General features: G+C 43.5%; 2 protein-coding genes and 1 long non-coding RNA gene across 6 annotated transcripts in view; 2 read left to right on the forward strand and 1 right to left on the reverse strand.

Annotated features, from left to right (window-relative positions):
- The window catches only part of ATL3 (atlastin GTPase 3), a 43,812-nt gene extending 31,992 nt beyond the window's left edge, over nt 1-11,820 (reverse strand). Inside the window, exon 1 of one of the 2 annotated variants that reach the window (XM_012777851.3) lies at nt 11,561-11,820. Coding sequence is in view for 1 of the 2 variants with exons in the window: in XM_012777850.2 (XP_012633304.1) it covers nt 11,224-11,269 (46 nt within the window). In the remaining variant the exon portion in view is untranslated. Of the gene's footprint in view, nt 1-11,223; nt 11,485-11,560 lie in introns of those variants that run through there. The other variant, XM_012777850.2, reaches the window with a different exon arrangement.
- On the forward strand, nt 8,732-10,531 carry LOC142870575 (uncharacterized). The gene is made up of 2 exons (XR_012918908.1): nt 8,732-8,818; nt 10,373-10,531. It is a non-coding gene; the product is annotated as an uncharacterized LOC142870575 (long non-coding RNA).
- Nucleotides 11,821-18,973: 7,153 nt separating the features above from the next.
- RTN3 (reticulon 3) overlaps nt 18,974-25,142 on the forward strand; it is a 54,407-nt gene continuing 48,238 nt past the window's right edge. Inside the window, exon 1 of one of the 3 annotated variants that reach the window (XM_012777848.2) lies at nt 18,974-19,297. In XM_012777848.2, the coding sequence (XP_012633302.2) occupies nt 19,156-19,297 (142 nt within the window). In that variant the 5' untranslated portion in view covers nt 18,974-19,155. The remainder of the gene's footprint in view (nt 19,298-25,142) is intronic. The other 2 variants (XM_076001735.1, XM_076001736.1) reach the window with 2 other exon arrangements.

Genomic DNA, 25,142 nt, shown 5'->3' on the forward strand with positions numbered 1-25,142 from the left:
TCAGGTTGGTCTCAAACTCCTGGCCTCAAGTGATCCTCCTGCCTCAGCCTCCCAAAATGCTAGGATTACAGGCATAAACCACTGCACCTGATCTATACCCTTTACTTTGACGACTGACACAACTTCATTACATCTCTAACCTGCATGTAGTTCAAATGTACAAATGCCTAAGGGATAGATTCACCTACTCACTCTCACGCATAATCTGTGGAAATATATGGACCTAAGAGTCAGGGGACAGGTTCTTGCTTCAGTTCTATCTGATCCTGGGCATGTCTAATCCTCAGTCTCATCAGTAAAATTAGTCAAGTGTTTAACCTCTAGCAACCCTTCAATGCTAACATTTTACAAGTCTACATTTAGTATTCTCAAAATGGATCCTTAGTCACTCCACTTCTCTCAAATCTCTCAAAGCCTCTACATTTCCCCTGCCTCTGTCTTCTATATGCAGTATATCACCAAATCCTATCATTTCTTCCTTCTACGATTTAAGCTCCTGTTTTGGCAAAGGTTGCTATTCTGATGAGGCAGTATGTATAGAAGAAAGACCCTTCCTAACAATAAGACCAGAGTTCTATGCCCAGTTTTGCATTGATGCAAAGAGCACAAATATAGCATTTTACTTCTGTATCTCCATTTCCCCTACAAAATCAGGCAGAAGCTATGAAAATTAACTCTAAAATTCAATGATTCTTTTTTTTTTTTTTTTTGAGACACAGTCTCACTCTGTTGCCCCGGCTAGAGTGCTGTGGTGTCAGCCTAGCTCACAGCAACCTCAAACTCCTGGGCTCAAGCAATCCTTCTTCCTCAGCCTCTCGAGTAGCTGAGACTACCGGCAGGCACCACCATGCCTGGCTAATTTTTTCTACATATTTTTAGTTGGCCAATTAATTTCTTTCTATTTTTAGTAGAGACAGGGTCTCACTCTTGCTCAGGCTGGTCTCGAACTCCTGAGCTCAAACGATCCACCCACCTCGGCCTCCCAGAGTGCTTGGATTACAGGTGTGAGCCACCTCACCCAGCCCATATTGCCAATTCTGATTACAGTAGCCCCCCCCTTTATCCACAGTTTTGCTTCTCAAAGTTTAAGTTACCCCAATCATGGTCCCAAAATATTACATGTAAAATTCCAGAAATAAATAATTCATAAGTTTTAAGTTGCATGCAGTTCTGAGTATTATGATGAAATTCTGTGCCCTCCTGCCTGGGACATGAATCATCCCTTTGTCCAGCATGTCCATGCTGTATACACTATCAGCCCGTTAGTCAATTTAGTAGCCTTCTCGTTATCAGATCAACTGACTCAATGTACATATGGTTCAGTATTATCCACGGTTTCAGGCATCCACTAGGGGTCTTGGAACATACTCCCCCTGGGTAAGGGTCGGGGACTATTGTATTGCTTTAACTAGCTAATGATAATACTGCATTAGCCATCATTTCAAATATGTAGAAAATGTTGAAAACAGTTGGCTGATAATTAGAAAGCATTCTAACAGCTTATGTGAATGCTACAACCTTTTCATAAAGTACTGATTTATTCTTTACTTTTGGCATAACACACCTTAATAAAGACTAACCAATAGGTTTAATATGCCTGTTCAAATCTCTGCAGTACAGTAAGTCCTCACTTGACATTGTTGACAGGTTCTTGGAAACTGCAACTTTAAGCAAAATTACTGTTACAAAATCAGTTTTACCAAAGGCTAATTAATATAAACATGGCAGGCTTTCACACATTACTTACTGTCATGCACCTGTATAATTATCACAGACTTTGTGAGTTTTCCTTTTACTATAATTTGTATATATTCATTCATTCATTCTCCAACCCATTTATTCCAGTTCAGGGTCTCAGGTGGTAGGAGCCCATCCCGACAGCTCAGGGCCTCAGGTGGGAACACACGCTGGACAATACACCATTGCATAGCAGGGTGCACTCACACACACACCCACACTCATTCAGACTGGGACCATTTAAACACGCCAATTCACCTAACATGCACATCTTTGAGATGTGAGAAGAAACAAGAGTACCTGGAGAAAACCTACACAGACATGAAGAGAATGTGTAAACTACACACAGGCAGCTGCCCCAGCTGGGAATCAATTTTTTTCTCATCAATGTTATAACAAAACAGCATTGAACAAAACACATTATCTGAAGACCTGCTGTAATTTCATTCAATAGACTAGCTCTGCACTAAAATGACAAGGAAAGACAACCCAAGCAGAATGCAGTTGAAAGACTAACAGATGAAATTATCTCTTAACTCTGGATTTTTAAAACCCTTTGGGGGAAAAAAAAAGTCTGGCACTGAAGCCTAGGCTGGAGTACAGTGGTACAGTATCATACCTCACTACCGGCTCAAATTCCTGGGCTCAGGTGATCCTCTCACCTCAGCCTTCCTAGAAGCTAGTACCACGGTGTGTACCACTGTGCCTGGCTGGCCTTATTTAAAAAGAAAAAGAGAGAGAAAAAAAAAAGGAGCTGCATAGGTTGAAAAGTGGATGAGACTTATTAAATCATAGTTGGCTTTTCAGTCCTATAGAAAACATAAATTCTAGGAAACAAGTTCCATCATAAAAACATTACATTTAAATGCTGCCTCAAATATGTGAGAAGACTGAACAAGGATAAATTCAAGAAACTAGTTAATTGAAAGCAGTTAATATTGCTATTTCAGAAAATTCACATGGAATTTCGTCAATTAAATTTGACAGCATAGACCAGAGTTTCTCAACCTTGGCACTGTTGACATTTGGGGCTGGATAACTCTTTGTTGAGGGTGGCTATCCTATGCACTACAGGATATTTAGCAACATCCCTGGATAATACTCACTAGATACCAGTAACACTGCCCCAAGTTGTGACATTCAAAATGTTCCCAGTCATTGCTAAATATCCTATAGGGTGCTGGGTTAAGAACCACTGGGGTAGAGCCAGCCTCTGTGTTCATCCTTATTGTTCAGAAGTCTAAAAGCAATGCAACCAAAGTTACAGAAACACTTCCCTGAGTAGACTGTATGACTCAGGGTAAAGTTATGACCTGAGTTTTCCAGTCTCCTTTTGAAATATCATATTCACTAAAGGGCAAGAGCAACACACCCCAGAACAGAGGCATACCATTTTCATGCCTTGTTTTTGCTGGCAGTCTTTGAAGTTCTAATTTACAGACAAAGCCAGAGGAAATACACCATCACATGCAAGGGTAAGCATACTAAGCCCTTAGCCAACTCTAAAAGTGCTGGATGTAATTCCTTTTGGTGGTGGTAGGGTGGGTGCTTTTACACACTCTTGTTTTAGGCAGTGATTGTCCTGGTAGATACACCTATGTTTGAGTTTGTTTCAGTGAAAATACTAGTTAAACCCAACTAACCAGAATACTGGGGAGAATTTATATTTTAATTAATTAAAGGGTTTAGGAGGAAGCTTATTTCCAATTTGTCTGTTGTAGAAAATCTTTGTGCCTTAGCACAGAATGCTGAACAAAACCACATTTCCTTTTAATTTTTTATTTCCTGTACCCCTCCCACCCCACATTTTCTTTATTGACTAAGAATTCTGCAGTGCTTCATGTATTTATGAAGATCAACTATGACTAAACATATTGAAGATTCAGAAAGGGCTGAATCTAAAAATGATGCCAAACTAGGCTGGGCGCGGTGGCTCACGCCTATAATCCTAGCACTCTGGGAGGCCAAGGCAAGAGGATCGCTCAAGGTCAGGAATTCAAAACCAGCCTGAGCAAGAGTGAGACCCCGTCTCTAATAAAAACAGAAAGAAATTAATTGACCAACTAAAAATATATAGAAAATATTAGCCAGGCATGGTGGCACCTGCCTGTAGTCCCAGCTACTCGGGAGGCTGAGGCAGCAGGATTGCTTGGGCCCAGGAGTTTGAGGTTGCTGTGAGCTAGGCTGACACCACAGCACTCTAGCCCGGGCAACAGAGTGAGACTCTCTCTCAAAAATAAATAAATAAAAATAAAAATGATGCCAAACTATACCACAGGTAGAAGAACAATTCTCTTTAATAGAATAAGTTGTCTGCTTTGAAGATTAGTTGTAAAAAAAAAGAAAAAAGGAGAAAGAATTTAAAAAAATTTTTTTTAAAAAAATCGATAGTGACTTTATTTGTCTCTTTCCTAAATATGAGAATACCACCAAATCAATCTGGTCACCAAAGGTTTTAACTAGCTGTGCTCCAATTAAATATGGCTTTTTTTTTTTTCCATTTTCTTCTTTTTTTTAAAGAGAAGGGATCTTGCTCTGTCCCCCAGGCTGGCATACAGTGGCACAATCATAGCTCACTGCAACCTCAAACATCTCAGCTCAAGCAATCTTTGCACCACACTACCTCTCAAAGTGCTGGGATTACAGACATGAACCACCTCACCCAGCCAATAAGGCTTTCTTAATTGACAAAATGTATTTGGCTTGGATTCCTTATCATTTCAAGGCATAAATGCACTTACTATACTACTTTGCTTATTCACCTACTATACCAAGATACCTATATCTCCTAATTTGTAATATCCCTTAGCTATGAAATACATCTACCATGTTCTAAGAATCAAAATATATGTCCCAAAAAAGCATTTTTTAGAAATTTACACAGACCATCAACTTCTCAGTACAAATGTCAATAGTTACAAATTATATTTCCTAAAAAATAACAAATCAATTCAAACATAAATAACTACTTATAGGGAAATTTGATTATCTACTAGTATGCAAAATAGAATTACTGGGGGAATTTTAACTGTTTCCTGTTTCCGGAATGAATTAAATCAGAATTTGTGAGTGAGACCCAAGCTTAGGCAGGTTTTAAAAGCCCCTTGGTAGTCGGGCACAGTGGTGAGTGCCTGTAATCCCAGCTACTGGGAGGCTGAGGTTAGGGGACTGCTTGAGCTCAGTTCAAATCCAGCCTGGGTAACATAGCAAGATTCATCTCTAAAAAATTAACATAAAAGCCCCTTGGTGATTCAAATGTGCAGCAAGACTGAGAACCACAGCTCCAAAACAACTAAAAGATTCTTTTGCTTTTAAATAAAAGCTTTCCCCTCACTTTTTCCCTTGATGTTTTTTAGGTATGTTCCTAGAATCTCAAAGACGGCTCAGAAAATTGTTTTAAAGTTCAGGCAAACTTCAAGATGTAGTTGCGTTCTTTGAATATTTCCTCAATATGAAACATAATGCCATAAAGAACTTTAACAGGCATGCCAGTCATTATAGGTAAATCCTAAACCAGTTCTCAAACAAGTTCACACACATCTTAGGTTCTGTAAGGTACTGCATGGAAATCTTAAAAGAATATTTGACCAAGTTGTTAATAATGACTACCTTTGGGGTAATCTCAGCACTATGGGAGGCTGAGGTGAGAGGACTGCTTGAGATCAGGAGTTAGAGACCAGCCTGAGCAAGAGAGAGACTCCATCCCTACAAAAAACAGAAAAATAAGCCGGGCACAGTGGCACACACCTGTAGTACCAGCTACTCGGGAGGCTGAGGCAGGAGGATCACTGGAGCCCAGGAGTTTGAGGTTGCAGTGAGCTATGATGACACCACTGCACTCTATCCAGGGCAACAGAGTGAGACCCTATCTCCATTCAATAAAAAGCTAAATAAACCTCTTGCCAGTCTGACAACTCAGGATTGTTTTTACTTTGGATGAAGACAGAAGGCTAACACAGAAGGCCACCCCAATTACTAGAATTATTTGTGACAAATGGTGACATCAAATCCTTTTACTTGCACACTAAATATCTTTTACTTTATGAATATGGACTTCATAGTCATTGTATCCGAGTATAGGTAGGCCTGTGACTTGCTTCTAACTAACAGGTTATGGTAAAGGTGATGACTGTCACCAACATGATTACATTATATGTTTGGGGGGAAATTATTAGAAACAAAATATTCTCCTGACTCAAAATTCCTCTCTACAAAATATATATCAAATAAAAACAAACAAAATGACTACTGTTGGGAATTAGGGAGGTGGAGAGGACTTTATTATAATTTCTGGTTTATACAAGTCTCTATTATTTCATTTTAAGTAATTAGTGTGAATAAATCCTTTATTCTATAACTGCTACCAAAAAAGGCATGCATGTACCACAGAAAACCAATTTTTAACCTATTCTAAATAAGCCCTACTTAGTAAAAACTAAGAAAATTATGCTAGTACATATCATCACATTTATTCTGTATTGCTATTTTTCTTAATCTCATTAATACTAGGTAATCTGTAGCTAATAAAACAAAACGTGCTGGACTAGTGTGATGCTTCATTTTATGTAGAGATGAACACTTTTTCAACCAAGTGTTTCCTTTACAGGAGTTAAAGCTGCAACAGAAATTTCTAGAGTACAAGCAGTTTCTGTGGGAACTGAAATAAATCACTAATTTGAATTTCAGTACATATCTTGCAACACCAAATACTGGACATAGATTAGAACTTAGCAGGTTGATAGGGCAGCCTTGAATCTCCCAATTTTCTAATGACAGCCACGGATCAATACTGTGAGAACCGGCTCTGCTGGTAGGCAACCTGCTGGGACTCTGTTTTCACAAACATCCCAAAAGAATCTCTTCACCTTCACCAGCTCACAGCCTTTACAAGTTGTTTCTACAGCCTAAAGGTGTTCCAGAGAAGCTCCCGGACCAGGCAGCAGTGGGTAAACTCCAGGCCTTCTTTTCGTATCTCAGGGGCAAAAATCACATCCCCTGTGATAGGCCTGACTACATCTCAGAGATAACCAAGTCTCCAGGAACAGAAGAAACAAGAAAGACTGACAACTTGATCTCTGGCGACTGCCTAATAATTACTCCACAAAAATTACTATTTTTCTCTTTGTCCCCATAAAAACTGCAAGCCACTGGCCTGGGTGCTGGCATCTCCCTTCTCTTTCTTTCGGATGCCATGCTGTCTCCCTGCTCTCTTCCCCTACTCTGCTTCCTTCTCTTTCTCTCTTTTTGCCCTTCTAAAGTATCAAATAAACTTTTAACATCTTAATCTCTGTGTGAGAAATCTTTCTCCATCCATGCTGTGAGCACATAAGCCTTTCCCTAACATCTGGAAGCCCACACAGGGACTAAAGAAAATCACATCTGTGTCCACACGGGGAGAAGTCACTTTTCTCCCCCCACCACGAGGGCAGTCTCATCCTCTCATTTTTCTACCTTTGGACAGGAAGGTGCTTCAATCTTGAAACTGCTCCCTCCTCAGCAATTCCTATGACATTCCTCAAATTGTTCAAAATTAGGTGAATCATTTGGGAAACTATGCACGAGGTGGAGAATGGTAGCTTTCTTGTTTGGTCTAGGGAAACCCAGCACTGGGTCTACCACTGGGAGGGTGGCATGGAGAGATGTTTCCAAACCACTCTTTGGGGGAGGAGGGCACGGAGGGCTGGGGACCGCCCCCATCAAGTCTTCACCCAGACTCAGGGACGCCTGGCTATGGGGAAGACTTCAGGTTCACAATCTGAGTTGGAGTTCAGGGATGCCTGTCTGCTGGCCAGATTGTTGTTTTGGTCTGACTCAGATTTTTGGAGATGCTTGATGTCTCATCAGACCTTCAACGGTCATCTGAGTTGGGGACACCCTCTCAGGTTTTTGGCACATATGACCCGCTCTAAAACATCCTTTTCTTTCTTCTAGTTGCCAACATAGGCAACATTCGGTGAGAACTTTGGGACTCACTGACCCCATCCCAAACATTCAGTAAATTAAATGACCCTGAAATTTGGCCTGAGAATGACTCTCTGCATGATGTTACTTGAACTTCTATGGCTGCTAGCCAGCAAAGGGTCTAAAGTTCTCTACTTTCAAGCTTTCTTTAAACCCTCTAGTCTTTCTGGTCTTTGCTCTGCCTGCTTCATGTTACTTCTTACTCCTGCATCTCTCTCACTGCCCTCACCTTCTAGATGTTTCTCTTTTGGGTCCTCTGTTCCTCCTTCTTCTCCATCTTCATTTCTCTCACCTGGCCACACCTGCTCTGGCTGGCCATTCCAGAACTCCCTCCCCTGTACACCAGCTCCCTTTCTAGGAGGCCACAGGGTCACAAGGCATTGTAAATCAGGTACCCAAATGGGAGAAGCCAGAATGAAATTTCAGCCCTTTTCCTGTCTGAAGTTATTCTCCTCTTTTCTAATCTAGATCTTGACACTAGGGAGGGACAATCCATATTAGCAATGTACTTCATTTCACATCTCACAGCCCCAACATTTGGCGTAAACTCCAAAAATTTGAAAAGGGGCCTCAGACTCCACAAGAAGAACTTTAAACCTGTCCTTCAAGGTTTGATAATATGGAATGGGGAGAGGTGAAAGGAAAAAGGGAGTGGGACTGACAACTTTCAAATAGTGGCTGCCACTCTGTAAAGGAGTTTTTCCACAGACAGTTACTCAAAAAGGCCCCAGGCAAGACCACAAGGCCACACCTTGCTATGGGAACTAAACCCTGTCTCCATTATGACTGTGGGTCCCTGGAGTAAAAATGCCTCAGGAAGCAGGGTCCCTGCACCTTCTGACAAAGGGCACTGAAAGAGCAGGGAGGGGATCACACCTGCATTCGGGATCTGGCTGCCCCACCCTGAATGGGCGTCCTCCACACCCTCGGACCCTCTGAAACTGCTTCAGTCTGACAGGCATGTCAGATTCCATGAGCATGAACAGACTCAACTTTGGCACAACAGGATGGCCAAGACTTAAGCAACTCTCTGGCACTAAACACTAAAGCCACGTCCTCTGCTCTTCCTGAATTTTCAGGCCTCTGTTTCCCTCTCCTACCTGCACTGTCAGAGTGAAAGGTAAAATGTAAACCTGCTACGTATTCCACAACTTCTCTGTACTCTGGGAGATAGTCTTTGCCCACCCTTTAGTGCTTCCCAATTAATTACCTCCACTGGGAAAAGATGTTACAGCTTCCTTTCTTTGACTTTGGAAAAAGCTTAATTGGGACTTTACATACAACTTTTTCCTTTCCTTGGTATGCTCTGAACTTTCTGCCTTGTTTCACCTAAAATTGTCTACTTCTATATGTCTGTATGTTTGTGTGTCCATATACGTCATGTGAATGTGATGTTTCACTACCAAATTATGTAAAAGAGCTCTATTAATTGACTTAAAGAAAAAGTAAGCTTGCATCAAATTTTATTAAGAACTCAAATGCCTTTTTAGTTCACATGACCTTGGTAACCTTCGATAAATGAACATAGTTTTAAAACTGCTAAAGTTTAAATGTTTTAAGATCATAATTAATACATCAATGAAAGTAGCTACATCCCGAGATGGCTACTGATAACAGTCAAACTATAATAACAGAAAAACTAAACTTTGAGGGCTAAAGTTTATACCCATATAGCTTCCTGCATTGCCTTTAAAATCTTCTAAATACTATCACTCTTGGTTAAATGAAAGCCATTGTTTTATAGCAAACTTTGATTCTATTTAAACAGGTTTTAAATCTGTAGAGTTTGACAGGATTTCCAAGAACAAAATTCTGGATTTGTTTTTTTTTTTTTTAACCTCAAAGTAGCTTTAACAGTGGAAACGCTAGAAGCCCAAGAAAAAAAACTTATTAGGCTTACTGGTATATTAAACCATACAGGAAAACACCAAATATAAAATGGTATCTTCCACCTCTCTTTCTTTGGGATGCCATGCTATCTCTCTGCTCTCCTCTCTCCGTCCCCTCCTTCTCTTTCTCTCTCATTCTTCTGTCCTTCTAAAGGATAAAATAAATTTTACCTTGATAACTTAATTTCTGTGTGAGAATCTTTCTCCACCCACGCGGTGAGCACCTACTAAGCTTTCCACCCTAACAGGTTTTGCTTCTTAAATCTGCTTTTCCAAAAGTAAGCCAAAATGTGAAATCACGTTTTTTACCATTTTAGTTTTTCTTTGCCTTTCATAAGACATTCCACTCCTTCATATTCAAATGTGAAGACTGAGATTCACCTATTAAAGATTTTTCAGGCCAGGCCTGGTGGCTCACACCTGTAATCCTAGCACTCTGGGAGGCAGAGGAGGAAGGATTCCTTGAGCTCAGAAGCTGAAGACCAGCCCGAGCAAGAGCGAGAACCCATCTCTACTAAAAAAAATAATAATAATAGAAAAAATTAGCCGGGTGTAGCGGCGTGCACCTGTAGTCCCAGCTACTGCGTAGACTGAGGCAGGAGGATGGCTTAAACCCAGGAATTTGAGGTTGCTGTGAGCTAGGCTGGCCACAGCACTCTAGCCCGGGGAACTAGAGCAAGATTCTATCTCAAAAAAAGAGAGAGAGAGAGAGAAATGCAACTAAAATATGAAAAAAAAAAAAAAAAAGATTTTTCAAACACTATTCTCTTCCTTTTTGCCTTTAGATTTCTCAAGTGAAGGACCAAGTAATTTCAACAGCGCACACAATGAAGCCAGGTAAAATGACAGCTTAAACCATATCCGTGAACTCAAGGTGCCTCCCTATTTGGTTTTTACTTAACACTTTCACTATGTTTTATGGCTTCAAAAAAGAAAAAGAAAAACGTACTGTACCAAACGTACTAAAAGAACTTACTAAAAACCAATTAGGCCACTTCTTTTATCTCCCCTATGGAAATAAGCGTGGGTTGAAAACCAACTTTCCTAATACTTCTTGTCAGTGCCTCCAGGTCGTCAGAATAAACGTAAAACCTCCAACTCGAAGGACACTTCGCAGCCCCCCAGCACTTTAAGAAAGGCTGGACAATAAAGCATCTACCCTCCCGCTCCGGCCCGTTAACACGCCCAGGGCCACTCGGCGCCCAGGTCCCGGCCCGAGGGCGTGCCCAGTGGCCAGGCCGGGAGGGGTGCTGCAGCCCCCGGCGGCCGGCTCAGCCTCGCCGGTGCTCGCCCTTGCGAAGCTCAGGACGACGCCCCGGGGACCACCGGCCCCGGGGCCACCCAGTGCGGCGCAGAGGGCGCCACGGGGCGGGGGCAGCCAGAGGAGCGCCGGAGGCCTCTCCTGGGCGCTCGCCCCGAGCCCAGCGGGCGGCAGCTCCCAACCGAAGGCTGAAGGCGCCCCGCGAGGAGCCCCTGGCCCGGAGTTCGCGAGCCGAGGGACCTCGGCAAGGGACGCGCGGTCGCAGCCCGGGGACGAGGAAGGGCGGCGGCGATGGCGGGCGGTCTCCTCGGAGCTATAGCAGGGAGTGCGGCGGGGTTGGCCACGGAGTGAGTCAGGGAAAATTGGGTGCCTCACCTGCTCCTCTCGAGGCAGCCGCTACCGCTCGCTGAGGGGACAACATGGAGCCTCTGCCTTCAGCAGAAGCAGCAGAGGCGCAGAAGAGAGGGGAGTACTGGGGCAGGAACGAACCAGGCCCTGGAGGCGGGAAACGGGCGGGGCCTGCGCTCCAGGAGAAACTGGGGAGGAGGGGTGCGCCGAGCCGCGAGGGAGCGAGCGCAGGGCGTGCCGGCGAGGCTGGACAGGCGGCCCAGGCGTAGCAAGCTTAGGGCGCGCCGAAGCGGGAAAGCGCACGCGGCGGAATCCCGCCACCGCCCGGCACGTGTGCGCGTGCGCAGAGTGCGCTGCAGGCTACCTGTGGCTGTGCGCCGGTGTTAAGTCCACTGGGAATTGTAGTCCCACCGCTCCCTGGGTCCCGGCCAGCGGTCCCTTTTCTGCGCACTCATCCGGGGCGGGGAGGAAGCGCGGTAGGAGGAAGGCGGGACTTCGCGCCGCTCCCCGAGTGAACTACAACTCCCAGCAGGCCGTGCGTGGGGGGCGGGCCGGCCCGCGTCCGCGGGCGAGCCCCGCCCGGCGCCTAGTGTGAAGACCAGGCCCCGGGCGGAGGCCTCCGGCTGACTGGTGGTGAATCTCTGGCCGCTGTGTTTGAGATGGTTTCGGTGTTTAACGCAGGCTGAGGTCACAGATCGTTGGCAGAAGGGAGGCCTCAACCGTGGGTGACGTGAAGGGTTTTTAATGATTTTGACTTCACAAGGAGAGGTGGCCGTGACTTCATTACCACCAGCAGCAGCGGCATCACCGCATATTCCTGTCTCTGGCCAAGCCTGAAGTGCACCCTTACCGCTCTACTAGCTAACGTAAGAACTTCCAGTGAGACCTCTTCTTCCACTGCTTTTGTCCAGCCTACGCCTTGGCCATCTTTTGTAAACCTCAGGTTTACAGGAGCCTGTTTTGATGCTGCTTTTCCAAGCACACTTCTACTTAAACTGTATGGAAGATCAATACAAAACAAAGTTCTCCAAACATGGTTTTATTCGCATTTCACATGTGATTGGGTAAATGTCATTTGCCACAATTGAAGAATATTGGCTTTTGGATTTGTTGGAGCGGGGGTAGTTGTCTTGGGCATAAGTAGCTGTTGGATCCAAAGCATCCATTCCCGAACCACCACCACCTCTTCGCATCACCATTGCCTTATCCATAAATTCAACAAATTTTTCCACTCTTCTTTCTGCCTCTGCTGTAACTTTTTATAACCTACCCAGAACCATCTTCCAGCTACCTCTAGGTCCTGCCAAGCCTTGAGTTATTTTCTACTTCCATAGTGATTATGCCAGAGCTGAAAAGTTAAAGATAATTCTACCTAATCCTACCTAAAGAGGTCCTATTTTGATTTCTTTTCCCATGTATCTTCTGATTCTCCCCAAACTCTCAAGATTGATTACTCTACTTCAGGCTTTAGATTTAAGTTTGGATTAGATCTAGGCCAGCTTGGGCCAGCAAGATACTAGAAGTGAACATCAGGGCAAGTGGTTACTGGAGTTTCACACTGGGTATGCAGAAAGCAGAACCTCCAAGATGTGACAAACCCAGGACATTATGTGGTATGCTCAGAAAGAGAAAGGAGGGGCCAAGGGCCAACGACTTTCCACAACTACAACACACTATATGCAAGGATTTAAAATTGCACACACATACCAGCAGTCACTAATCCCCTTCCCTGCATTACTTGTCTACATAAGACTTCTTACTCCCCAACTTATGTTTTACTTTGCGTTTTGTCTGTCTCTTCCCACTAGAATGTAAGTTGCAAACAGGGATTTTTGTTTCTTTTGATCACTACTATATCCCTAGTGCCTCAAACAGTGCTGACAGATGGTAGAGACTCAAATATCTATTGAATTAATGAATGAAGAACATATACACTATACCTAACACCACTCACTCACTTTCTGGTTTCTTTAATATTAAATACCTAACTTTTTCTATTGAACAAAATACCCTGTTCTATTTTAAGGGCTCCCAATAAAAATCCAGTGAAATCAATTCTGTCAGGAAGAGAACAGCAAATGCTGACATTATCTCTGTCTCAATATAACAGCATCAAGGTCAATCTTAGCACGTCAGCCTTCCCTATACTTTGTAGAAGCTTTTGGCATTTGAAACAACACAATACAAATTATAGGTAGACTTTAGTATTGGTAACAGCTTAGAAAGCAACCCTTGTAAATGAGAAACATGTTTTGTTGTTGTTATTTCTTTCTCTAATATCCAGGGTCATTAAAACAGTAGACATTCAAAATGGTAAATATTGATGATACTGATTACCGCCTGCCTTCAGCCATCTCACTCTGAATTAAGTCATGTGATATGACCAGAGATTGAACTTGCCTTGAGGGTTTCCAGAGGTAGGTGACATTTAGACAGGTTTGAGTGGTTAAGACCACTTGCTTTGGGGTCAGACTGACCAGGCTCTGAGTTTGGGTTCTGATGTTCATTAGCTCTGCAATCTTGGATAAGTTAGTTAACCTCTCTGAGCCTGTTTCATCATCTGCAAAATGATTCCAATACTCACAGGGTTGTTGTAAATTAAATGGAATGTTTTTGGCAATAATGACTGCATGGTTAGTGCTCAAAAATTGTTAATCATCATATTCATTCTGGAAAAGCAAAACAAAGTCATAAATGTTCAAGTTTCTCAAGTAGTTTATGAAGCACAAAAACAGCAAAATTGTTTTCTGCAATGACATCCACTGTGACTCAGGTTCAAAAGCTTTCCAAAAATAGGGCATTTGTTATGTGCCAGGTACTATGATAGGCAGTAATGCTGCATAAGACACATTCCTGTCCTTCAGAGACTCAGAGTCTTATGGGATAAATAGCCAAGTAAATATTACTCACTGTGACTATACTGGGACACACTTCAGCCTTTTATCCTCTATGTATAGGATTGGTGTTTAAGTAACTTGGAAGGGACAAGTTGGAATACTGTATCCCTGGGCATCATTTAAATGTCTGTACTTTACTTGCTTGTCTGTAAAATGGGGTAATGATTTGGTGTCTTCTTTCTTTTTTTATTGTTATTTATTTATTTATTTATTTTAGACAGAGTCTCACTCTGTTACCCAGGCTAGAGTGCTGTAGTGTCAGCCTAGCTCACAGCAACCTCAAACTCCTGGGCTCAAGAGATCCTCCTGGCTCAGCCTCTTGAGTAGCTGGGACTACAGGAGCACACCACCACACCCAGCTAATTTTTTCTACTTTTAGTAGAGACGGAGTCTCACTCTTGCCCAGGCTGGTCTGGAACTCCTAAGCTCAAGGGATCCTCCTGCCTTAGCCTCCCAGAGTGCTAGGATTACAGGTGTGAGCCACCACGCCCAGCCTGGTGTCTTCGTTTATGAAAAGAAAATAGTCAACCCCACATCATAAGGTGTTACACAGTTGAGTATTAGCCCCTGAACATGGTAACGGTAAAAGCTTAAGACTGTGTCAGCTGCTTCATTATTGGTATTTTAGCCAAGAGCACAGCTGTCTAACATTTCAAAAAATATACTAAAAAAGATCACTAGAAGGAAAAGAAGCAATCTGCATAGCTATGTATAGCATAATATCATTTGTGTTAAAAAAAAAAAAGATGGATGAGGATACAGACTTGCTATATTCACTTTTGTTTGTGTTTGCCACAAGATCCTATGTGTGTGTGGAAGGGTAGAGGGAGTTGGTGATAAAAGGAAACTTTACAGTATATATACTTTTAAATATGAGACTTGTGGGGGGTGGGGGGGAGGGGCACTTTTTGAAACCTTAAAATTTGTACCCCCATAATATGCCGAAATAAAAAAAAGAATATAAGTATACACACACACATATGAATGACCTGTGAATGTATTCAAAATTTTCAAATTACAATGTAATATTTTTCTAAAAGTCAAGGAAAAAAAGGGTACTGAGATGGGTTAGAAGTTGAGGTTGTTAGCCGTGGTGGCACTCGCCTGCAATCCCAGCTACTCAGGAGGCTGAGGCAGGAGGATCACTGGAGCCCAGGTATTTGAGGTTACAGTGCACTATGATCAAGCCTGGGTGACAGAGCCAGACTCCATCTCTGAAAAAAAAAAAAAAAAAGAAGCGGAGGTGGAAAATTATCTATGTAAATACCAGTCCTATAAAACAGGAAAAAGTGACCTAGTGCAGTGCCTCAGCAGCAGAAGTTGTTCGATGGAACTCCTGGGAAATAGCTACACTCCAGAGTGAGCGCTTAAAAAATCTCATCTGAGACATTCCCTGCCTAGACACTTTCACTGAATCCCCATTATTCTTAAGACAAAACCTCGGTTTCTTAGTGCAATACTACTGCTTCTCCACACTCTGGTCCCAACATATCTTCCCTCTTGTCCCAGTTCAAGCCCTCAGCTAAGCCAACTTGGTGTAACCAACACCCAAGACACCTAACATACAGTCACACTTCTGGGCCTTCAGCCACCATATATAGCTGTGCAGTGTATGTTGACCAAGGCAGCCTGTGGAGGGAAGGTGCAAGAAGGAATCAAATCTAGGCCACATTCTACTAGACAAGTCAGCTGGAACTGCATCATGGACTAGGCTGGGAAGAAGAGGTTGTTTTTTTAGGATTCATCTGCCCACAAGGGTACCTTTCTGTATATGTTTTTTTTTGTTTTTTTTTTTTTTTTTGAGACAGAGTCTCGCTTTGTTGCCCAGGCTAGAGTGAGTGCTGTGGCGTCAGCCTAGCTCACAGCAACCTCAAACTCCTGGGCTCGAGTGATCCTTCTGCCTCAGCCTCCCAGGTAGCTGGGACTACAGGCATGCGCCACCATGCCCGGCTAATTTTTTATATATATATCAGTTGGCCAATTAATTTCTTTCTATTTATAGTAGAGACGGGGTCTCGCTCTTGCTCAGGCTGGTTTTGAACTCCTGACCTTGAGCAATCCGCCCGCCTCGGCCTCCCAAGAGCTAGGATTACAGGCGTGAGCCACAGCGCCCGGCCTATGTGTTTTTTTTGTTTGTTTGTTTGTTTTTGAGGCAGAGTCTCACTTTGTTACCCAGGCTAGAATGAGTGCCATGGCGTCAGCCTAGCTCACAGCAACCTCAAACTCCTGGACTCGAGCAATCCTGCTGCCTCAGCCTCCCGAGTAGCTGGGACTACAGGCATGTGCCACCATGCCCGGCTAATTTTTTCTATATATATTAGTTGGCCAATTAATTTCTTTCTGTTTATAGTAGAGACGAGGTCTCGCTCTTGCTCAGGCTGGTTTCGAACTCTTGACCTTGAGCAATCCACCCGCCTCGGCCTCCCAGAGTGCTAGGATTACAGGCGTGAGCCACAGCGCCCGGCCTGGGTTGCTATTTAATTTGTATTATTTAACTTTATGTGAGTATGTTCTATGCCCCAACTAGTTTGTAAACTCACTGAAGTCAAACAGACTTATTTTTTTGGTCCCTCCCAGGGATTATGTCATATGCACAGATGATCAGTAAACATTCATGGAATAAATCTTATATACAAATAAGCAAACATCCCAGGCAGAGATGTTCACTGGTACAGCAAGCAAAGAGAAAGCAGAAAGGAAAGACAGCTTCAGAAATTAGACCTCACACAAAGGCTTCTTATGTAAAAAAAATCTTTGAAGGGTCTGAAGAAACCACCAAGAATACATGAATGTCTTGATTTTTAACTTCTTTTCTCTGCTTCTAGATATTAGGGAAATGGGCCTCCTTTCCAGCTGGGGTCTCCAGATTCTAGCAAGTGCTGTGAGAGTTGGGTACTTGCATCATTTATTTCCTTATTCAGCACCTAATAATATAGATATTTTAACAATACATGCATTTATGAGAATGGGTAGATAACTGGCTTGGTTATCGGATCAGCTGTTATTTCCCTTTGCCTTCGAAGGGACAGTGTGCTGCAGTATCAGCTGATGCTGTAAAGTGCCGGGGTAAGATATTTGCCACAAATTTATTTTGGGAAATATCCCTGTGTGTCTTTTTCAGAGTGTTGCAACGGCCAGAAGTTCCCCCTGCCCCCGATCTGGGCTTTACCTGACCTTAAAAACCGTCAAGGGCAGCCTGCTCTAGATTTCCACTGCTCAGATCACTTTTCCACTCTGTGGCGGTCTGGCTGACCACCTCCCCCTTCATGAGGTTGCATCTTTACAGGATCTGCTGATCCTGCAATTGCACTTTGGGTCATCGATTGCTGCTTTAGCAATAACAAAGCCTACAGCCTTGATTTTTATTATTTCAGGACACACCACCCCTTTTCAAAAAAATTATGCACCTTTCAAATATTTTGACCCGACATAAGGATGAGGCTTTGAATTTGGCAAGCCAACACAAGAGAGACAAAAAAATGAATAAAATCCAATGTAAGCTAGATGTCTGGTTTCAAATACATATTCTGCTAAGAACCCCTTTTAGGCCATCAATAAAATTCAATTATGTGTATTTTGTGCTGTATTCTGAATTTTTTTTTTTTTTTTTTTTTTTTTTTGAGACAGAGTCTCACTTTGTTGCCCAGGCTAGAGTGAGTGCCTTGGCGTCAGCCTAGCTCACAGCAACCTCAATCTCCTCGGCTCAAGTGATCCTCCTGCCTCAGCCTCCCATGTAGCTGGGACTACAGGCATGCGCCACCATGCCCGGCTAATTTTTTTGTATATATATTTTTAGTTGGTCAATTAATTTCTTTCTATTTTTTAGTAGAGATGGGGTCTCGCTCAGGGTGGTTTCGAACTCCTGACCTCGAGCAATCCGCCCGCCTGGCCTCCCAGAGTACTAGGATTACAGGCGAAAGCCCGGCCTGAATTTTTTTAACATTTTTTTTACAGATGGGGGTAGAAGAGTGGGGGCCAAGGGTCTCCCCTATTTTGCCCAGGCTGGATTCAATTCCTGGGCTCAAAGTGATCCTCTCACCTCAGCCTGTCAGGTAGCTGGGAGGACGGATACCACCACTGCCTCCGGCCTTATTCTGAATTTTTAATACCTCATTTGATCACAGCCAGATCACAGCCCATAATCACAACCAGAATATTCTTATCTCCTGGCTCTTCTTTCTTCATCAGCTCAGCATTTTTCCTCCAAAACAGTGCTTCTCTAAGAGCCTATTCCAAAGAAAAGACAACCTTACCACCCAAGGTTGGACCCTTTTGCAACAGTAACGAGATAAGAATATAAAGCAGGTTCTGCGGCTGCATTGCAATGTGATTGGAATGACTAGCAGTTTTTCATTCTGTACCGCATCTTTCCGCACCTACGAGATGGGGGGCCGTGCCGTCTCTGCCTCGCGGTGAGGCGATATTACGACACATCCAGAGAAGTGTATACAGCACCTTGCAGAGTGGGCCTACTCGACGCTGTGGTTTTCATTTTTCACTGGAGTCACAGGCGGGAACGCATCAACCGACAGACACTGACTCTGGAATTTATGGGAAAGTTTCCACCTACTGGAATTACAAAGGAATTTCTGTCGTTAAAATACATAACCCGCCGACCCTAAAACACTTACGTAAACAGCTCGGAGAGAAAACCACCCCGCAGTCCCTGGCGGCGGCCGCAGTGGGCGGAGCCTGGCGCTGAGTCACGCCCCCTGCGGCTGGTCCCCGAGGGGCGCGCCCCACCGCGGCGGCGCGCGGGGCGCGGCGGGAGGCCAGTTTCGCCCCTCCTTCCCCGCAGGAGCGCGGAGAGACAGTTCTTGCGCCTGCGCCCTGCGCTTCTGCGCGCTTCGGCACCCGCGCGAGCCGCGTCTGTGCGCGTGCGCGCTCGCGCTCCCGCCCTGTCGCCGTGCTCGGCTGAGTCAGTCAGTCTGTCGGAGTCTGTCTTCGGAGCAGGCGGAGAGAAGGGACTTCGAAGAGCCAGCTGCCCTATTATTCTGTTTCCCCTCCCTCTCTCCCGCCCCACGTCTCTCTTCACCCTTCTCCGGCCCTCGCTCGCAGAGCCATGGCGGAGCCGTCGGCGGCCACTCAGTCCCCGTCCATCTCCTCGTCGTCCTCCGGGGCCGAGCCGTCCGCGCCCGGCGGCGGCGGGAGCCCGGGAGCCTGCCCCGCCCTGGGGGCGAAGAGCTGCGGCTCCTCCTGTGCGGGTGAGGCGCGCGGGGGCCCGGGACTGCGGGGTTAGGGCGTGGGGGGAGGGCGAATTAGCCTCGACTACTGACGACTTCGCCCCGGGGGACGAGCGTTTGGAAATTGGGCAAAGGGGGAGGGGAGCATAAGGTCGTGCCGGCGGCGGGGAAATAACGGGGTGTGGGGAAAACAGGTTGGGGGCGGGGAGGCCGTCTGGAGAGTGGGTGTTGGCGCCGAGACGGGGCAGGTGGGGAAAAACACCAGCTTGCGGGAGGGTGGGCTAAAATGGAGAATTGATCCGTCCATATGCCGAACCGTGTTCGGGGAGGCGAAAGCCCTCTGAACCGGGGTGATTTAGTGGAGGATTAGAGAGGTTTGAGAGCATTAGGGCAGGTGGGTCGTGGGAGAAATGATTGATTACGATTTTGAGGGGATGGGGGGGAAAGGGTTGCATGGCAGGTTTGCAAGCAGGTGTTGACATAATCAAACACTTGGATTAGTCCTCAAAAAATTTTTTGGGGGGGTTGTCCACGGGGAGCATGAGGAAGTTTAATGGAAGCAGTGTAGCCCTTTTCTTTACTGTTTTCGTCTAGACTCTATGAATGCCCGATTTTCCTTAGGCTCTGAGGTGGAAGGAGGCGTGATGAGAATAGCTCTGGGAAGATTTGGGAGGGAGCTGATGGTCCAAGATGGATCCGTGGCTGTATCTGCAACACAGCCTGCTCTTCACTGGCGCTGCGTGGGGGTGGGGACCTGGAATCAGTCGCTTATATTCTAGAAGATAATAAATAGAGTCATGCCAAGCCATCAACATGTTTTGATTTCATGTTTTCTGTGGGCCGTTGTTGATGGAAGTGTAACAAAAGGAGTTGTTTACTGCAGAAAGGGGGAGGGGGAGAAAATTCAGACAAAGCAGGGGCTGGTTGAACCCCCTTCTCCCATCTCTGAAAGACTAGGAGGGAAGCTGCAGGCCTCCTTTAGTTTCCATTGTATGTGCGTCTGCCTGTTGGTGGGAGCTGGCTGGCAAGCTCTCCTTATGCAGAGATCTGCAGTGCAGATGCCTTCTTGAGGGGAAAAAATGCACCATGGACAGGTGGTGGTTATTAAAGGAACTGAGTCGTCGAAGGAAAAAAAAAAACGTTTTGTCAAAGGAAGGGCCATAAACTCGGGAGAGTATAGATCATTTTGCTCTATTTTAGTTATGTTAAAGGATTTTGAGAGGTTTTAAAATGCTTCATTGTCCCCTTTGCCAGAATCTTGGGTTGATTGTTCTAAAGAACATACAATTTCTGAATTGCCTTCAATATATTCTCCACATGTTTTCTAACAGTGGATTTCCACCTGTCTAAGAGCTTTGGAGCCCCGCTGAATTTTCCAGTGTGGTTATGGTCATTTTAGTAGAAACAGGCAGTATCAGAGGAAGCTTCTGCAGATAAAAGAATGAGGCAGCAAATTTGGAACCCGTGTTCCCTTTAAACCACCAGTGTTTCTCCTCCAAATTTTTGTATTCTGGGCTGAGGTCCAGATGAACAGCAGCTTCCTTATAACTTAGCAACTTGGTTTTTTGGCATACTGTTTGGAGTTGGCCTTTTTGTGCATACCTTTTGATTTTTCTTGATTTTGAATTTTTGATTCAGACCTAAATTTTAGGAATTGGCCCTTTGTGGTCAAGGTAAGACAGATGTTAAGCATTGAATTCTAGTTAGTAGGCATTAAAATTTAGTCCAGGGCCAGATGCAGTGGCTCATATGTGTAATCCCAGCACTTTGGGAGGCTGAGGTGGGAGGATTGCTTGAGACCAGGAGTTTGAGGTTGCTGGGAGCTATGATGATGCCACTGCTCTCTAGCCTGGGTGACAGAACAGACCCTGTCTCAAAAAAAAAAAAAAAAAATTAGTCCTAACATTTACAACCAAATGATGAAATCATTTGATAATAAACATTTTTATTCTTGTAATGTACTTATGAAAGAATTGGGTTTTGTTTTTTTTTTTTTTGAGACAGAGTCTCAAAAAAAACTGGGCCGTGGTGTCAGCCTGGCTCACAGCAACCTCAAACTCCTGGGCTCAAGCGATTCTCCTGCCTCAGCCTCCTGAGTAGCTGGGACTACAGGCGTGTGCCAACATCCCCAGCTAATTTTCTTTTTATGTATATATATTTTTTAGTTGTCCAGCTAATTTCTATTTTTTTTTTTTTTTTTTAGTGGAAACAGTCTCGCTCTTGCTCAGGCTGGTCTCAATCTCCTGAGCTCAAACTATGCGCCCACCTCGGCCTCCCAGAGTGCCAGGATTACAGGCGTGAGCCACCATGCCTGGCCAGAATTGGCTCTTTTAATAAGCCAATGAAATAAGAGTATTTTGTTCACAGATACATATATCACTGACATCGAGTGGACCCTAAATTGGCAATATAAATTTAATAACATGGCCGGGCGCGGTGGCTCACGCCTGTAATCCTAGCTCTCTGGGAGGCCGAGGCGGGCGGATTGCTCGAGGTCGGGAGTTCAAAACCAGCCTGAGCAAGAGCGAGACCCCGTCTCTACTATAAATAGAAAGAAACTAATTGGCCAACTAATATATATAGAAAAAATTAGCCGGGCATGGTGGCGCATGCCTGTAGTCCCAGCTACTTGGGAGGCTGAGACAGAAGGATCGCTTGAGCCCAGGAGTCTGAGGTTGCTGTGAGCTAGGCTGACGCCACGGCACTCACTCTAGCCTAGGCAACAAAGTGAGACTCTGTCTCAAAAAAAAAAAAAAAAAATTTAATAACATAACATATATTTGTTTGGCTTATGTCTCTGATATCATTTACCCTTGTGACAATTTTTATTTATTTATTTATTTATTTATTTATTTTTTGAGACAGAGTCTCACTTTGTTGTCCAGGCTAGAGTGAGTGCCGTGGCGTCAGCCTAGCTCACAGCAACCTCAAACTCCTGGGCTTGAGTGATCCTTCTGCCTCAGCCCCCCGAGTAGCTGGGACTACAGGCATGCGCCACCATGCCCGGCTAATTTTTTATATATATATCAGTTGGCCAATTAATTTCTTTCTATTTATAGTAGAGACGGGGTCTCGCTCTTGCTCAGGCTGGTTTTGAACTCCTGACCTCGAGCAATCCGCCCGCCTCGGCCTCCCAAGAGCTAGGATTACAGGCGTGAGCCACAGCACCCGGCCTATTTATTTATTATTGACTTTGCTTATTTTTTGCACTCTTTATGACAAAGGAAAAGGTGCTAAAACTATTTATTTTGCCTAAAATACTGGAATTTATATTTGGAAATCATGTTCCAAATACATGGATTTACATTACATTTTCTAATAGTATTAAATGCCTCAGTTCTCACCCGTTGTTTCTTAATAAAATTTTATTACAGAATTTGTATTTCTTAGATCAACTGTAGACACTTTATCACTATTCACATTTAGAATGATGTCTGATATAAAGAAGTGCTTTATAAGTATTTGTTCAGTAAATCATCAAATTTATGAGCTGGAAAGGTACACGTGAAAAATAAACAGATATTCTATCTTAAATTCTTATTCATTGAAAATGTGCATTAATATTGACTAAAAAGCATTAATGTAATGTTGGTGGGCCCAGTGCAGGATCCTCATTTTTTGGGTCACTACTTGAATATAAAAGTTTACTTAAGATACTGCAGTGTATTGCAGAAGCCTTTCCTCCTTGCAGAATGATTTCTCCATCTCACAGAGGAAATGTCAATTGTTTGCAACACGAAAATAAGGTGAAGTTTCCTATTCTAAAGCTTACTGAATTAATGTGGTGTTTTTCTATTAAAAAGAAAAGAAAAGAAAAAAAAATTACTGAAAATATAGATGCCAAAAAATTACCTTGATTGTTTAAAAAATCTGCAAGTGTTGCTGTCAGCCTCAGCTTCATGTTCTTTCACCAAGCTCCTCTTGGTTTCAATTAAAGAAGAGTAAGCAATTGCTTGATGTCCTGCAGAAGACAGTTTTGTCTTGACTGACTTGTCCAGTGATGAATTTTAGAAGTATTTGTTCCTACATACAGGTAGAGAATGAGTGATGGCAATCTCGGGTCCAGTGCCTTACGTACCAATGTAGTATGCTTAGAGAAGAGGTCAGGGGCCAGGATGACTTCCCAGATTTCTGTTTTTGGAGGAAACCTAAGACTTCAAAGGCAGATATTTGAGGTTGAGATAAAAGCGACTGAAATATTTACTGTTCTTTTCAGAATGAGAGTTTTTATTAGACATCAAGTATAGATAATATGTCTGTTGTCTGAACTTCAAAAGTGCTTTAGTAGTTTACTGTTGATATGTTGAAATTCTATAACTTGCTAGAAACTGCTCTTTACTGTTATGAAAATCATGATGCCAAAATAGAATCACATTTCATAAGGCTGTTCGTAGAAGTTAACACAAAGCAAAAACAGGGCAATTACAAAAAAGGTTTTCCTTTAAATATTTCTTTCCTCACGAAACTTAGTTCTGTGTACTTTTTGTGGCATCATTTTTACACTTTGTTCTAACATAGCAATCAAATGTAAGTATATAACTTGTGTTTCCAAGTAATCCTTAAATAAAAAGAAATATGACCACCTGTTCAACACTGTCATAATCTGTGTATTATATTCATGCCAGATTATCAGTGGCAGTATAATAACATGCTGATAAAAACACAGATTTGAGCCACAGGGATATGTAGATTTCATTCCTGGCCCTGTCTCTTAATAATTGTGTGGCTTATCTATAGCCATTACCACCACCCTGAACATACCTGATCTCCTCAGCTAAGCAGGGTTGAGCCTGGTTAGTACTTGGATGGCAAAGAAAAGAAAAAAATTGAGTGACCTTGTGCAAATCCTGAACCTCAGTTTCCTTAACTTTATTTATGACATTAAGCTGCCACCCCCTTCCACTCAGGTGGTCTGTTAAAGAGGTAGGAGGAGGAGCCAAGATGTTTCCTAGATTATTTGGCATGATATCACTGTGCTTAAATATTTTCTGCAGCATCCTGACCATAATAAATATTGTTATGATAGCATTATGAAAAGCCTGTCCGTGTGGAACCAAGAGTACAGGAAACAGCAAGAGTAGTCATGTCAGTATGGTCTACAGATGCCTGCTGACTTGGATTGTTTTTATTCCCCAGAAATAAAAAGTTTCTTTCATTGATGTTTGATTGATTGATTGGTTGATTGATTGGAGATAGAGTTTCACTCTGTTGCCTGGGCTAGAGTGCAATGGCATCATCATAGCTCATTGCAACTTCAAACTCGTGAGCTCAAGCAATCCTCCCACCTCAGCCTCCCAAGTAGCTGGGACTAAAGATGTGCTACAGTGCCCAGCTAAATTTTGTAGAGACATCTGGAACTCCTGGCCTCAAGCAGTCATCGCACCCAGGCCTTCCAAAGTGATAGGATATAGGCATAAACCACCACTCCCAGCCTCAATGCTTTTATTGTCAAATTCACAATTAATTGAACCACTCTGACCACGTTAAACAACCAGTCTAAATATATTTAACAGATGCATCTTTAAATTGACATTTCTAGGAGGTTGTTTACTAAGTTGCTGGTAAGAGCATTAGTGTTTTATTTTTAGTATGTTAGAGATGATATGAAAACAAAATAAAAGTAATATTGCTTTTATTGAATTCTGCTGTGAGGAAATTATATATTCCTGATATAGGAGTCACCTGTCTAATCCTGTGCATGTGAAGTTTGGTAGTATAGGAATTGGTGACATGTCACTGAAGGGAAAAGGGAAAGTTAAGCTTTCCAGTTTTGTTTGAGTCCAGACTTTGTTCTGTAGAAAAGGTACTTCTCTTTAGTTTATCCGTAATCATTGAATTTACCATTTTTGTAATTCTGAGTAAAATT

The sequence above is a fragment of the Microcebus murinus genome, chromosome 4 (assembly GCF_040939455.1).
Source record: "Microcebus murinus isolate Inina chromosome 4, M.murinus_Inina_mat1.0, whole genome shotgun sequence".
Classification (NCBI taxonomy): domain Eukaryota; kingdom Metazoa; phylum Chordata; class Mammalia; order Primates; family Cheirogaleidae; genus Microcebus; species Microcebus murinus.